This window comes from Zalophus californianus, chromosome X (assembly GCF_009762305.2).
Source record: "Zalophus californianus isolate mZalCal1 chromosome X, mZalCal1.pri.v2, whole genome shotgun sequence".
In the NCBI taxonomy this organism is placed as follows: Eukaryota; Metazoa; Chordata; class Mammalia; order Carnivora; family Otariidae; genus Zalophus; species Zalophus californianus.
Window position 1 is genome coordinate 30,111,719 of NC_045612.1, and position 17,412 is coordinate 30,129,130.

At 40.0% G+C, this 17,412-nt stretch overlaps 1 protein-coding gene across 1 annotated transcript; it reads left to right on the forward strand.

Annotated features, from left to right (window-relative positions):
• Positions 1–392: 392 nt before the first annotated feature.
• LOC113930698 (39S ribosomal protein L43, mitochondrial-like) lies at positions 393–1,463 on the forward strand. Its single transcript, XM_035725465.1, has one exon. The coding sequence runs from the start codon at positions 420–422 to the stop codon at positions 897–899; it is 480 nt and encodes a 159-aa protein (XP_035581358.1). The 5' UTR covers positions 393–419; the 3' UTR covers positions 900–1,463.
• The last annotated feature ends 15,949 nt before the right edge of the window (positions 1,464–17,412 follow it).

Genomic DNA, 17,412 nt, shown 5'->3' on the forward strand with positions numbered 1-17,412 from the left:
CCACCCCCAAATGACTGACCCAAACCCCTGCCACTGCCACGTCTCCTGACCTGGGAGTACTGTGGAGCTTCAATTCCGGTAGCAGTGGTGACTGGTCTTACTTCACAAGCAGACCAGAGCACACTGGGTTAAAATGCACCACATTCAGACCAGGGACCAAACACTGCCCACCACAGGCAAAGAGCCTCTGCAGACGGTTGGCCTGCAGGATAAGGCAGCCAGGACAAAACAGCAGAGCACATGGAGCACACATTGGAGACACTTCCGGAAGCACCAGGCCATGGGGAACAGGGGACATGACACAGCAGGGCACTACAGGACCTGTTCTTCATAAGGTCATTATCCTCAGACACAGGAGATGGAGCTGACCTAACATAGAAACAGGCACAGACGGTCTGGGCTACCTGGGCGCTGCACCCATGACGGCGCGCGGGACCCCGAGCCGCTTCCTGGCCAGTGTCCTCCACAACGGGCTGGGGCGCTATGTGCAGCAGCTGCAGCGTCTCAGCTTTAGCCTCAGCCGCGATGCGCCGTCGTCTCGTGGCGCCAGGGAGTTCGTGGAATGCGAGGTGGCCGACTTCGCCCGACGGAACCCGGGGGTCGTAATATACGTAAACTCGCGGCCGTGCTATGTGCCCAGAGTAGTAGCCGAATACCTTAACGGGGCAGTGCGTGAGGAGAGCATCCACTGCAAGTCAGTCGAGGAGATTGCGACGCTGGTGCAGAAGCTGGCGGACCAGTCGGGCTTGGACGTGATCCGCATCCGCAAGCCCTTCCACACGGACAGCCCTAGCATCCAGGGCCAGTGGCACCCCTTCACCAACAAACCGACAACGTTGGGTGGGCTGCGCCCACGAGAGGTCCAAGATGCTGCCCTAGGCCAGGCGCAAGTGCCATGAAGAGTTGCCCACCAACTCCAATACCCAGGCTTTGGACTCTTACCCCAGTGGAGGTGGTTCTTCCTCTTTGGGTTCAGGGGATTCCAAGTCCACACAGGCAGATAGAGCCCACCAAAAGGGAAACTGACGCCAAAGCTTTTGCTTGGGATAAAGAAGAGCTGTCTTTTTGTTGCTTATGAGGCAGGGCAGTGACTGTTAGTCTCCTAATTCTTCCCCATTTGATATCTCTGAAACCTGACTCTTCAAGGATATTACAGGCATTTATTTCTGAAATCCAGATTGATAACAGTGATCTTAAATCCCAGCGAGTGCTTTCAAGATTGGGATCTGAAGAACCCCCCGTGTCCTGTTTCTGTAACCATTGAGCTAGAGAGCTAGCATCTTATACCCTGCTGTGAACCTGGCATTAGGATAACCACTTTATATCCGTGTGAATGTTTAGATTAGAAAACTGAGGTTAATAAACTTGTTCGAGGGCACCTGGGTGGCTCAGTCGTTAAGTGTCTGCCTTCGGCTCAGGTCATGATCCCAGGGTCCTTGGATCGAGTCCCACATCGGGCTCCCTGCTCAGTGGGGAGCCTGCTTCTCCCCCTGCCTCTCCCCCTGCTTATGTTCCCTCTCTCGCTGTGTCTCTCTCTGTCAAATAAATAAATAAAATCTTTAAAAAAAAAAAAAGAAACAGGCACAGAGACTTAGACAAAATGAGAAGACAGAAATTTGTCCCAAATGAAAGAACAGGACAAGGCCACAGCTGGACATCTAAGTGAAACAGATGTAAGTAACATGGCCCATGGAGTATTGAAAGCAATGATAATAAGGATATTCACCAGACCTGAGAAAAGAGTAGAAGACATCAGTGAGACACTTAACACAGACATAAAAAAGAACCAGAGATGAATAGTGCAATAAACAAGATTAGAAGCATGCTTGGGGTGCCTGGGTGGCTGAGTCATTAAGCGTCTGCCTTAGGCTCAGGTCATGATCCCAGGGCCCTGGGATCGAGCCCCGCATCAGGCTCCCTGCTCTGCGGGAAGCCTAATTCTCCCTCTCCCACTCCCCCTGCTTGTGTTCCCTCTCTCACTGTCTCTCTCTGTCAAATAAATAAATAAAATATTTAAAAAAGAAAGAAAGAAACATGCTTGATGCAATGAACAGCAGGCTGGAAGGAAAACAAATTAATGATTTAGGAGACAGAATAATGGAAAGCAAGCAAGCTATATAAAGGAGAGAGAAAAGAATTATGCAAAACAAGAACATACTTAGGGAAATCAGTGACTCCATTAAATGTACTAATATTCATATTACAGGAGTTCCAGATGAAGAAGAGAAAAGGAGGCTTGGGGCACCTGGCTGGCTCATTCGGTGGAGTGTGAGACTCTTGATCTTGCAGTTGTAGGTTTGAGCCCCACACTGGGTACTGAGATTACTTAAAAAATAAAATGAAATCTTTAAAAATGGGGGCGGGTGCCTGGGTGGCTCAGTAGGTTAAGCATCTGCCTTTGGCTCAGGTCATGATCCCAGAGTCCCAGGATCAAGCCCCACCTGGGCTCCCTGATCAGCAGGGAGTCTGCTTCTCCCTCTGACCCTCCCCTCTCTCATGCTCTCTCACTCTCTCAAACAAATATTTTTTTAAATAATAAAAATAAAAAGAGAGAGAGAAAGGGGCAGAAAACTTTTTAAAGAAATAATAGCTGAAAACTTCCCTAATCTGAGAAAGGAAACAGATATTCAAATCCAAGAGGCACAGAGAACTCCCAACAAAATCAACAAAAGCAGATATATACCAAGACATTATAACTGAATTGGCAAAATACAGTGATAAAGAAAACATGTTAAAAAGGAGCAAGACAAAAGAAAACAGTAACATACAAGGAAAACCCCATAAGGCCATCAGGGGATTTTTCAGCAGAAACTTTCCAGACCAAAAAGGAGTGGGATGATATATTCAAAATGCTGAATGGGAAAAATCTGCAGCCAAGAATACTCTATCCAGTAAGACAATCATTCAGAATAGAAATAGAGATACTTTCCCAGACAAGCAAAAACTAAAGGAGTTCATGACCACTAAACCAGCCCTGCAAGAAATAGCAAAGGGAACTCTCTTAAGTGGAAAGGAAAAACCAAAAAAATGACACTATGAAGGTAGGAAACAAAAAAGCAGTAAAAATGAATATTTCTGTAAAAATATCATCAAGGAACTCACAAAATAAAAGGACTTAAAATATGACACCATATACCTAAAATGTGGGGAGGAGAGGAGTAAAGAATTGGTTGAAACTGAAATGACCATCAATTTAATATACACTGCTATATGCAGAAGATATTACATATAAACATAATGGCAACCACAGGTCAAAAACCACTAATAAATATGCTAAGAAGAAAGAGAAAGAAATTCAAATATATCACTAAAGAAAACCAGCAAACTACGAAAAAGAAAGGATCAGAGAAAATCTTCAGAAGGAACCACAAAACAAATAATAAAATGGCAATAAGTACTTAACTATTAATACTTTCTTTGAATGTAAAGGGACTAAATGCTCCAAAGAACATAAAGTGACAGAATGAATAAAAAACATGACCCAGGTGTGCCCGGGTGGCTCAGTTAGTTAAGCATCTGACTCTTGGTTCCGGCTCAGGTTCATGATCTCAGGGTTGTGAAATCGAGAAAGAGAAAGGAAGATGGTGGCAGAGTAAGAGGACCCTAAGCTCACCTCATCCCACGAACACAACGAGATAACTATCAAATCATCCTAAATACCCTAGAAATAGACCTGAAGATTGACAGAACAAACTCCAAAAGTAAAGACAGAAGAGGCCACATTAAAGTAAAAACAAAAACAAAAACAAAAATCAGACCCACCTATACGCTGCTTACAAGAGTCACTGTGGACGTAAAAACACCTGAAGATTGAAAGTAAGGAGATGGAGAAACAGCTATCATGCAAACAGATGTCAAAAAAAAAGCGAGAGTAGCAATACTTATATCAGACAAAATAGACTTCAAAACAAAGACTGTAACAAAAGACAAAGAAGGGCACTATATAATCATAAAGGAGACAATCCAACAAGATATAACAATTATAAATGTTTATGCACCCAACATGGGAGCACACAAATATATAAAACCGTTCATAACAAACATAAAGGAACTAACTGGTAGTAATATAATAAAAATAGGGGACTTTAACACCCCACTTACATCAATGGACAGATCATCTAAACAGAACATCAACAAGGAAACAATGGCTTTGAGTGACACAGTAGACCAGATGGATTTAACAGATATATTCAAAACATTCCATCCTAAAAAGCAGAATACACATTCTTTCCAAGTGCACACAATAACATTCTCCAGACTAGATCACATACAGGCCACAAAACAACTTCAACAAATTCAAGATCGAAATTATATCATGCACCTTTTCTGACCACAATGCTATGAAACTAGAAGTCAACCACAAGAAAAAAATCTGGAAAGCCCACAAATACATGGAGGTCAGATAACATGCTTCTGAGATCTTGGCTGGCTCAGTCAGAAGAGCATGTGACTCTTGATCTCAGGGTCATGAGTTCGAGCCCCACACCAGGTGTGGAGATTACGAAAAATAAATAAATAAAACTTAAATAAATAACATGCTACTAAATAATGAATGGGTTAAACAGGAAATAAAGGAAGAAAATTAAAAAGTACATGGAAACAAATGAAAATGAAAACACAACAGTCCAAAACTTTTACAATGCAGCAAAAGCACTTTTAAGAGGGACATTTATACCAATACAGACCTATATCAAGAAGCAAGAAAAAGGGCGCCTGGGTGGCAGAGTCGGTTAAGCATCTGACTCTTGATATCAGCTCAGGTCATGATCTCAGGGTTGTGGGATCAAGCCCCCCATTGGGCTCTGTGTGCTCAATGGGGAGTCTGCTTGAGATTTTTTTCCCTCTACCTCTGCCCCTGGTCGCATGCCCTCCTTCCTCCCTCAAATAAATAAATAAATCTTTAAAAATATGTATATTTAAAAAAAAGAAGCAAGAAAAATCTCAAATGAACAACCTAACCATACACCTAAAGGAGCTAGAAAAGAACAATATACAAAACCTGAAACCAGCAGAATGAAGGAAGTAATATACATTAGGGAAGAAATAAATGATACAGAAACCAAAAAAAAAATTAAAAATTAAACAGATCAATGAAACCAGGAGCTGGTTCCTTTTTGTCTTTTTCCTTTTTTTAAAGATTTATTTATTTATTTGAAAGAGAGAGAGAAGACAACTAGGGGAAGGGACAGAAGGAGAGAATCTTTAAGCAGACTCCCCACTGAGTGTGGAGTCTGACGCTGGGCCTGATCTCACAACCCATGAGATCATGACCTGAGCCGAAACCAATTGACTGAGGAATGCAGGCACCCCCAGGAGCTGGTTCTTTGAAAAAAAAAAAATCAATAAAATTGATAAACCTCTAGCCAGACTCATCAAGAAAAAAAGGGACCCAAGTAAATAAAATCACAAAAGAGAAAGGAGAAATAACAACCAACCCCATAAAAATACAAAGGATTGAAAGAGATTATGAAAAACTATATGCCAACATATTGGACAACCTAGAACAAATGGATAAATACCTAGAAACATATAAACTACCAAAACTAAAAGAGGAAGAAACAGAATATATGAACAGACCAATAACCAGCAAAGAAATTGAATAACTAATCCAAAAACTCCCAACAAACAAAATTCCAGAACCTTCACATGCAAATTCTACCAAACATTTAAAGAGTTAATACCTATTCTTAAACTATTCCAAAAATTAGAAAAAGAAAAGAAAACTTCCAAATTCCTTCTATGGGGCCAGCATTACCCTGATACAAAAACCAGATAAAGACACCACTAAAAAGAGAACTACAAGCCAATTCCTCTGATAAATATAGATACAAAAATTTTCAACAAAGTACGACCAAACCGAATCCAACAATACCTTAAAAAAATCATTCACTATGATAAAGTGGGATTTATTCCTGGGTTGCAAGCGTGGTTCAATATACACAAATCAGTCAAGATGATACCTCACATCAATAGGAAAAAGGATATGAACCATATGCTCATTTAAATAGACACAGAAAAAGCACTGGACAAAGTACAACATCCATTCATGATAAAAACCCTCAACAAACTAGGTTTACAGGGAACATACCTTAACATAATAAAGGCCATATATGAAAAGCCCACCACTAACATCATCCCTAATAAGAAAAACTGAGAGCTTTTCACCTAAGGTCAGGAACAAGACATGCATGTCCACTCTCACCACTTTTATTCAAAATAGTACAGGCAGTCCTAGTGACAGCAATCAGACAAGAATAATAAGTAAAAGGCATCCAAATCAGTAAGGAAGACATAAAACTTTCCCTATTTGCAGATGATAATACTATATATAGAAAACCCAAAAGACTCCACCAAGAAACAGCTAGAAATGATAAACGAATTCAGTAAAGTCACAGGATACAAAATCAATGTACAGAAATCTGTTGCATTTCAATACACCAATAATGAAGCAGCAGAAAGAGAAATTAAGAAAGCAATCCCATTTACAAATGCACCAAAAATAATAAGACACCTAGTAATAAACCTAACCAAAGAGGTGAAAGACCTGTACTCTAAAAACTATACAACACTGATGAAAGAAATTCAAGACAACAAAGAAATGGAAAGACATTCGATGCTCATGGATTGGAAGAACAAATATTGTTAAAATGTCTATACTAGGGGCGCCTGGGTGGCTCAGTCATTAAGCATCTGCCTTCGGCTCAGGTCATGATCCCAGGGTCCTGGGATCGAGCCCCGCATCGGGCTCCCTGCTCGGCGGGAAGCCTGCTTATCCCTCTCCCATTCCCCCTGCTTGTGTTCCTCTCTCGCTGTCTCTCTCTCTGTCAATTAAATAAATAAAATCTTTTTTAAAAAATGTCTATACTAGGGGGTGCCTGGGGGGCTCAGTCAATAGAGCATGTGACCCTTGATCTTGGGGTCATGAGTTAAAGCCCCACGTTGGGCATAGAGTGTACTTAAAAAAGAAAATGTTTAGGGGTGCCTGGCTTGGTTAAGCATCTGCATTCAGCTCAGGTCATGATCCTGGGGTCCTGGGATCGAGACCCACATTGGTCTCCCTGCTCCGTGAGGAGTCTGCTTCTCCCTCTCCTCTGCCCCTCCCTCCCCCACTTATGCTCTCCCTCTCTCAAATAAATAAAATCTTTTTTTTTAAATGTTTAAGGAGGGCACATGATATAATGAGCACTATACTGATGTATGTAAGACTGATGAATCACTGAAGTCTACCTCTAAAACTAATAATATACATTATATGTTAATTAATTGAATTTAAATTAAAAAAAGTAAAAAAAAGTCTATACTACCCAAAGCAATCCACACATTTAATGCAATCCCTATCAAAATACCAACAGCATTTTTTTCAAAACTAGAACAAACAATCCTAAAATTTGTATGGAACCACAAAAGACTGTGATAGCCAAAGCAATCTTTTTTTTTTTAAAGATTATTTATTTATTTGACAGACAGAGAGAGAGCACAAGCAGGGGGGAGAGGCAGAGGCAGAGGGAGAAGCAGGCTCCCCACTGAGCAGGGAGCCCAAAGCATGGCTCGATCGAAATCATGACCTGAGGTGAAGGCAGACACTTAACCAACTGAGTCACCCAGGCACCCCTAGCCAAAGCAATCTTAAAAAAGCAAAGCAAAGGGGTGCGTGGCTGATTTAGTCAGAAGAGCATGTGACTCCTGATCTCAGGGTGTGAGTTCAAACCCCATGTTGGGTGTAGAGACTACTGAGAAAAAAAATGTAAAATCTTGGGGCACCTGGGTGGCTCAGTCAGTTAAGTGTCTGGCTCTTGATTTTGCCTCAGGTCATGATTTCAGGGCTGTGAGATTGAGCCCTGCCTTGGGCTCCTTGCTGAGCATGGAACCTGCTTAAGAGCCTCACTCTCCCTCACCTCCTTTTTCCCCCTCCCCCCCAAAAAAAGGAAAAACAAAAAGAAGAAAAAGAAAAAACAAAGCTAGAGGCATCACAATTCCAGATTTCAAATTATATTACAAAGCTGTAGTCATCAAGACAGTATGGTACTGGCACAAAAACAGACACAAAATCAATGGAACAGAATAGAAAACCCAGAAATAAACCCATACTTTTATGATCAATTAATTTATGACAAAGTAAGCACGAATATACAATGGGAAAAAGACAATCTCTTCATGAAATGGTGTTGGGAAAATTGGACAGCAACATGCAAGAGAACGAAACTGGACCACTGTCTTATACCATACACAAAAATAAATTCAAAATGGATTAAATACATAAACATGAGACCTCAAACCATAAAAATCCTAGAAGAGAACATAGACAGTAACGTCTCTGACATCAGCCACAACACCTTTTTTCTAGGTATGTTCCTTGAGGCAAGGGAAACAAAAGGAAAACTAAACTATTGGGACTGCATCAAAATAAAAAGGTTCTCTACAGCGAAGGAGACAATCAAGAAAACCAGAAGAAAGCCTACAGAATGGGAGAAGGTATTTGCAAATGATGTATCCAATAAAGGGTTAGTATCCAAAATATATAAAGAACTGATACAACTCAACACCCCAAAAAAGAAATAATCCAATTAAAAAATGGGCAGAGGACGTGCACATTTTTTTTCCAAAAAGGACATACAGACAGTCAACAAGCACATGAAAAGACACTCGACATCACTCATCATTAGGGAAATGCAAATCAAAAGTACAGTGAGATAGCACCTCACACCTATCAGAATGGCTAAAATCAACAACACCAGAAACAACAGGTATTGGGGAGGATGTGGAGAAAAAGGAACCCTTGGGTACCACAGGTGGGAATGCAAACTTGTGTAGCCACTGTGGAAAACAGTATGAAGGTTCCTCAAAAATTAAAAATAGAACTGCCCTACTGACCCGGCAATTGCACTACTGGGTATTTACCCAAAAAATACAAAAACACTAATTCAAAGGGATACATGCACCCCTGTGTTTATAGCAGCATTATCTACAATAGCCAAATTATGGAAGCAACCCAAATGTCCATCGTTTGATGAATGGATAAAGAAGATGTGGTATATATATACAACACAATATTATTCAGCCATAAAAAGAATGAAATCTTGGTTGGAGCTAGAGAGTATAATACTAAACAAAATAAGACAGTCAGAGAAAGACAACTACCATGTGATTTCAGTCATGTGAAATTTAAGAAACAAAACAAATGAGCAAAGGGGAAAAAAACAGACAGAGACAAACCAGGAAACAGACCCTTAACTATCAAGAACAAACTGCTGGCTACCAGAGGGGAGGTGGGGGGCAGGGAGGAATGGAGGAATAGGCGATGGGGTTAAGGAATACACAGGTCGTGATGACCACTGGGTAATGTATGTAATTGTTGAATCATTATACTGTACATCTGAAATTAATATAACACTGTATGTTAACTGGAATTAAAATAAAAACTTTAATAAAAACTTTAATAAAATAAAAAAGTAAAATAACCAGAGAAATATTTCACATTGAAACTCTTAAAATAAATTTAGTCAATTTAAATCATACAACGGAAACTTAAATAAACAAACATGGTAGATAAGACTAATAAAGTTAAAATAACTCAGCAGGAATTGAAAAGAGGACAAAAAAATTATATTCCCAAAGTTATGACAGCTTTGAATTCTGATATTATGGCAATCATACCTGCGCTTGATACTGTATATACAATGTACTTTATGTGCTTATACCCCCTGGACCCGTATAAAAATGGCTTATAGGGGCGCCTGGGTGGCTCAGTCAGTTAAGTGTCTGCCTTTGGCTCAGGTCATGATCCCAGGGTCCTGGGATCGAGCCCCTAGTCAGGCTCCCTGTTCGGCTGGGAGCTTGCTTCTGCCTCTGCCTGCCACTCCCCCTGCTTGTTCTCTCTCTCATGCACTCTCCCTCTCTCAAATACATAAATAAAATCTTAAAATAAAACATGGCTTATAGATGGAAATACAATTCTCAAGGAAGTTTAACTGAATGGGTTAAAAAGCTTAATTTGTTGTCATTTGGCAATTGGATATGGTAGCATATTAAGGAGTTCTTTGTTATGGTTTTGCTACGAATATTAGGAATATGGTTGCTTAAACTGGTCATTAAACAATGGTGTAAAAGAATGTGCAACAAAGGAAGAATGCCCCCCAAAATGACTGCATGTGATTAAGTTTGTAAGTGATGTAGAATCAGAGGGTGGATTGACATTTTTGTGAACTTAGCTTTGTACAGGGCATTAGGCCCTTAGGATTAAGTAGTGTGTGAGTGAGTTGAAATTACAAATTGGATTGTTGTGTATTGTTATGATATGATTTCAAATCCACTTGTTTATGATAAAGACAAAGTCTTTAGAAATAAAGTTGTTTTGCTATAAGAATGAAGTAATTTGGGGCGCCTGGGTGGCTCAGTCGTTAAGCATCTGCCTTCAGCTTAGGTCCTGATCCCGGGGTCCTGGGATCGAGCCCCGCATCGGGCTCCCTGCTCAGCGGGAAGCCTGCTTCTCCCTCTCCCACTCCCCCTGCTTGTGTTCCCTCTCTTCGCTGTGTCTCTGTCAAATAAATAAAATCTTAAAAAAAAAAAAAGAATGAAGTAATTTGTGTTAGGATGTTGTCCTGTTCTCACTGTTAAGAACTCAAAAGCTCAGCTGCTGGGGGCTCCACTAGGGGCATAGCAATAAAAACATAATATAGGGAAGCAAGTATGGCAAGAGGACATTTTGACAGTAAATACTACATTTACGAGGACAATTCAAGTATTTGGTCTTGGAGAGGCAACATTTTGCTGATCTAAAATAGCTCTCTGAAGACCTGGTGGCAATTAGCTCCTGTTCCTGGTAAAAGTGAATCTTCTACAAGGAGTGGTGAAAGCTGTACCGCAGCTTTGAGATAAAAATCCTCTTGCCCAACACAATGGTGCCATTAATCCCTAGCAAAGCACTCTAGTAACAGGGGACCTTTACTTTTTCACTGGTGGGTGGGCCTCGCCTTTCAGTTAGCTAAGCAGTCTCTCCTGAGTACCAACTCCTAAAAAGGTACACCTCAGCTAAGTTTGATCTTTATTCCTTTCACTTCTCCTTTTCTAGAATGATAGCGTGACTAATCTGTCATAAATTTAGAGTATATTATTTCTTTATTGGCTTATGAAGAGACATTATCTTGTACGCTACTGGCTTGTAAAATTCTCACAGTGAACCTCTTCTAAACAAATTATTATCAAAGACAAACTCAGTCTCTGAATATTAATTTGCTTTCCAAAACAAATAATACATATTACCAAAGTCCATATACCCAAGGAACTAGTTCCACAAGTATTTTTTCCTGCTAATCTATATTTAGATAAAGAAAAGGATGCTTACCACTCTTGATTCAGTTATACCTTCAGGCGAAGACCCAGCAGATTAACGTCATAAGAACTGATAACTTATGCCAACTTGTCAGAAGTCCCAGAACCTCACAGCTGCAGCAGCCCTAGGGAGAGCAATGTCCATCCAGTTAAAATTTATCCGGCCATCCCCAACAACTGTTGGGGAGTAAAAATTTCCTCCATTCTTCAAGATTCTTCTGGCTGGTCAAAGGATTAAACTAACATGAGACAGATTAACAGAAGAAAATCAAAACTATGTACCTACAAGGAATCCACATAAACAGAGTTTCCAAACACAGTCAGGTAAAATGAAGTATATATTTCATTCTGGACTAAGGAGAAAGAGGTATGGGTTAGTAATTTCAAAGGAAAAGAAAGCAATTCACAGGAGATGAAAAAGAGTAAATCCTAGGGAGCCTGGGGGCTCAGTCGTTAAGCGTCTGCCTTCGGCTCAGGTCATGATCCCAGGGTCCTGGGATCGAGCCCCACATCGGGCTCCCTGCTCAGCGGGAAGCCTGCTTCTCCCTCTCCCACTCCCCCTGCTTGTGTTCCCTCTCTCGCTGTGTCTCTCTCTGTCAAATAAATAAATAAAATCTTTAAAAAAAGAAAAAGAGTAAATCTTTGTGAAAGAAATGGTTGCTGGGCCATACAGAAACAAATGGACATGACAGGACTTTAAACAAACAGGCCTTGGCAAATTCCTCCCTGTCTATCAAACTTAGTTCATATTATACTGTAGTTACCTATGGTGACATCCCTCTCTTGGAGCAGGTCTTCTACCTAAATTCCTTTAGGCAGTTAAAAAGAAGATCAAAGATTCTTCCTGAGCTTTATATTTCATAGAAATAATCAGACTAGGGCACCTGGGTGGCTCAGTCGGGTAAGCATCTGCCTTCGGCTCAGGTCATAATCCCAGGGTCCTGGGATCAAGCCCCGCATTGGGCTCCCTGCTCAGTGGGGTAGCCTGCTTCTCTCTCTCCCTCTGCCACTCCCCCTGGTTGTGCGCATGCATGCTCTCTCTCTCACTCTCTCTGTCAAATAAATAAATAAAATCTTAAAAAAAATAATCACACTATAATTCACATGCCAAAGATGCATTTTGGGGTGGCAAATTTTGAGTCCTTATATTTACAAGATCAAACAAACAAATATATAGCCCAACTAATATCAAAAAGGCAAGAAATAACAAGTGTTTGTGAGGATGTGGAGAAAAGGAAACCCTCATGTTTTGTTCATGGAAATGTAAATTGATGCAACCACTGTGAAAAACAGTATGGAGATTCCTCAAAAAATTAAAAATACAAATACCATATGATCCAGTAATTCCACTAGTAGGTATTTACCCAAAGAAACAAAAACACTAACTAGAAAAGATATATGTACCCCCATGTGTTTTGCAGCACTATTTGTAATAACCAAGATATGGAAACAACCCAATTGCCCATCCATATATAAATGGATTAAGATGTGGTGTATAGGGTGCCTGGGTGGCTCAGTTGGTTAAGCAACTGCCTTCGGCTCAGGTCATGATCCTGGAGTCCCGGGATCGAGTCCCGCATCAGGCTCCCTGCTCAGCAGGGAGTCTGCTTCTCCCTCTGACCCTCTTCCCTCTCGTGCTATCTCTCATTCTCTCTCTCTCAAACAAATAAATAAAATCTTAAAAAAAAAGATGTGGCATATATATATATACAATGGAATAGTACTCAGGCATTAGAAAGAATGAAATCTTGACATTTACAATGACATGGATGGACCTAGAGGGTAACATTATGTTAAGTGAAATAAGTCACATAGAAAGACAAATACCATGTGATTTCATTATATGTGGAATATAAAAAAACAAATGAACAAACAAAAGGAATAAATTCATAAATACAGAGAACAAATTGGTGGTTGCTAGAGGGGAGGGTGGGGGAATGGTCAAAATACATAAAATAAATCAGTCACAGGGATGAAAAGTACAGCATAGGGAATATAGTCAATAATACTGTAATAACATATGGTGACAAATGGTGACAACACTTATCAAAGTGACCAATGAATAATGTATAGAATTGTTGAATCACTACATTGTACACCTGAAACTAATATAACATTGTATGTCAACTGTACTTCCATAACAGATTTTTAAAAAGAAAAAATGAAATCCACAACCTGAGTTAAATCTGAATTACAGATTTAAAACAAACATGTTTTTGGATAAGTACTGTAAGGGCAGAAAAATTTCCCTTCTCCCCTTCTAGGTTTTTCAGCTACTCTAATAATTAAATTGACATAACACAGATTAACAGAAGAAAAACAAGTAAGAGGGACGCCTGGGTGGTTTAGTCGTTAAGCATCTGCCTTCGGCTCAGGTAATGATCCCGGGGTCCTGGGATGGAGCCCCACATCGGGCTCTCTGCTCAGCGGGAAGCCTGCTTCTCCCTCTCCCACTCCCCCTGCTTGTGTTCCCTCTCTCACTATGTCTCTCTCTGTCAAATAAATAAATAAATAAAATCTTAAAAAAAACCCACGAAAGTTCTGTCTTTGTCTGCTGGGCCCCAAGTCTTCAGCACCAAATGATCCACACTCCAAAGCCTGAGGTGGGTTACTCTCCCCCTCAACAAAAAGGCTTACCTTAGAAAGCCTTGCAGTGTGGGAGAGAACTGAATGTTTATAAAAGTAAGAGTACAAAAATTGCAACCAACCAAGCTGAGGGCCAGCCCGACCCCCCCAGCCCAAATGCAGCAATGTGGCTCAGCCACAACAAGAAGGTGCATGAAGCCCACACCAGGGACAGCTCTGGAGTATATTGATTCTGGTGACCAGGAGGGATTACACTAAAGGGCATCACAAGATGTCTTCCACATAAGGCCAGTACTTCCAAGAGCAGGAGACATAGATAGCTGACTTTTTTAATACATAGAAACAAACACAAAGAGTAAGACAAAATGAGAGGACAGAAGAATATGTTCTGAAAGAAAGAATATTAAAAAAAAAAATCGCAGAAAAAGACCTAAATGAAACAAAGATAAGCAATCTACCTGACAAAGAGTTCAAAGTAATGGTCGTAAAGACACTCACTGGACTTGAGAGAACATGGATGACCTCAGTGAGAAATATAAAAAAGAGATAGAAAATATATAAAAGAACCAATCAGGGCTAAAGAATGCAATAACTGAAGTGAAAAATATACTATAGAGGGAATAAGCAAATTAGAGGATGCAGAAGAATGGATCAGCAAGCTGGAAGACTGGGTAATAGAAAGCAACCATGTGGAGCAGCAAAAAAAAAAAACAAAACAAAACAATTTTTAAAAATGAGAATAGGCTAGGGAGGCTGGGTGGCTCAGTTGGTTAGGCATCTGCCTTTGGCTTGAGTCGTGATCCCAGGGTCCTGGGATCAGGCCCTGCATCAGGCTCCCTGCTTGGCCAGGGGCCTGCTTCTTCCTCTCCCTCTGCTACTTCCCCTGCTTGTGCTCTCCTGCTTTTTCTCTCTGTCAAATAAATAAATAAAATCTTTCAAAAAAATGAGAATAGGTTAAGATACCTTTGTGACAACATCAAGCATAATAACATTTGCATAATGGGGGTCCCAGAAAGGGAAAAGAGGGAAAGGCAGAAAACTAACTTGAAGAAATAATACCTGAAAACTTCCCTTAATCTGGGGAAGGAAAGAGACATCAAGGTTCGGGAGGCATAGACAGTCCCAAACAAGATGAACTCAAGATGGTCCACACCAAGAAACACAATTATTAAAATGTCAAAAATTAAAGATAGAGAGAGCATCTCAAAGCCACAAGAGAAAAGCAGTTATGTGCAAGGTAAAAACAATAAGGCTACCAGCTAATTTTCAGCAAAAACAGCAGGCCAACAGAGAATGGCATGATATATTCAAAGTGCTGAAAGGAAAAAATCTACCACCAAAAACACTCTACTGGCAAGGTTATTCAGAATTAAAGGAGAAAGAAAGAATCTCACAAACAAACAAAACTTGAAACAGTTCATCACCACTAAACCAACTATACAAGAAATGTTAAATGGACATATTTAAGGAGAAAACACAAGGCCATAACTAGAAGTAAGAAAATTTTGAAAGGAAAAATTTCACTGGTAAAAGCAAACACACAGTAAAAATATGAGTTCCATCATTTCTTTAGGTAGTATGAAGGATAAAAAAAATAAAAGTAGTAAAATCAATTATATCTAAAAACTTAGTCAAGGAATACACAAAATAAAAACAAAATATGACATCATTCACATAAAACATGCAAGGGGGGGTACAAATGTAGTGCTTTTGGAATGTGTTCAAACTTAAGTGACCACCAACTTAATACACATTGCTACATACATAGAAAGTTATAAATGAACATCATGGTAATCACAAACCAAAAACGTGTAATAGATACACAATAAAGACAAGGGAATCTAAGCATAATACTAAAGAAAGCCATAAAACATCAAGGGAACAGAGCAAGAATAAAAAGAAAAGACAACTATAAAAACAATGAGCAAAAAAGCATACATATCAAACAATTACTCTAAATGTAAATGAAGTAAATGCTCCAATCAAAACACATATGGTGAAAAAAAAGACAGGGTGACTGAATTGATTAAAAAAAAAAATGACCCGGGGCGCCTGAGTGGCTCAGTCGTTAAGCGTCTGCCTTCGGCTCAGGTCATGATCCCAGAGTCCTGGGATCCAGCCCCGCATCGGGCTCCCTGCTCTGCGGGAAGCCTGCTTCTCCCTCTCCCTCTGCCCCTGCTTGTGTTCCCTCTCTCGCTGTGTTTCTCTCTCTGTCAAATAAATAAATAAAATCTTTAAAAAAAAATGACCCATCTATATGCTGCCTACAAGAGACTCACTGCAGACCTCAAGACACATATAGGCTGAAAGTGAAGGGATAGACAAAGATATTCCATGCAAATGGAAGCAAAAAAAAAAAAAAAAAAAACCCTGGGTAGCAATATCAGACAAATTAGATGTTAAAATAAAGACTATAGCTCAACATCACTAAGTATCAAGGAAATGCAAATCAAAACCCCAAGGAGTTATCACCTCATACCTGTCAGATGGCTGAAATAAAAAACAAAAGAAACAACAGGTGTTGTCGAGGATGTGGAGAAAAAGGAACCCCTGTGCACTGTTGATGAGAATGCAAACTGGTGCAGCCACTGTGGCAAACAGTAGGAAGGTTCCTCAAAAAATTAAAAATAGAATTACTATATGATCCAGTAATTCCACTACTGGGTATTTACCAAAAAAATACAAAAACACTAATTTGAAAAGATATGCACACCCCTTTGTTTATTACAGCATTATTTATAATAGTCAAATTATGGAAGCAGTCCAAGTGTCCACTGATGGATGAATGGATTAAGAAGACATGGTGTCTGGGTGCCTGGCTGGGCTCAGTGGGTAGAGCATGTGACTCCTGATCTCCAGCATGTGAGTTCAAGACCCACACTGGGTATAGAGATTACTTAAAAACATATATATAGGGGCGCCTGGGTGGCTCAGTCGTTAAGCATCTGCCTTCAGCTCAGGTCATGATCCCAGGGTCCTGGGATCAAGCCCGGCATCGGGTTCCTTGCTCCGCGGGAAGCCTGCTTCTCCCTCTCCCACTCCCCCTGCTTGTGTTCCCTCTCTCGCTGTGTCTCTCTCTTTCAAATAAATAAATAAAATCTTAAAAATATATATATATAAATGCAGATAAAAACATACATACACAAAAGAAGTGGTGTGTATATACAATGTAATATTACTCAGACATGAAAAAGAATGAAATCTTGCCATTTTGCAACAATATGGATGGATCAAGAGGATATAATGCTAAATGAACCAAATCATTAAGAGGAAGACAAATACCATATGATTTCATTCATATGTGGAATTTAAGAAACAAAACAGACAAACAATGAAAAACAGAGACAATCCAAAAAACACTCTTACCTATATAGAACAAACTGATGGTTACCAGAGGGGAGGTGGGGGTGGGTGAAACGGGAAGGGGATTAAGAGTACACTTATCATGAAGAGCACTGAGTAATATATAGAATTGTTGGATCACCAATTATACACCTG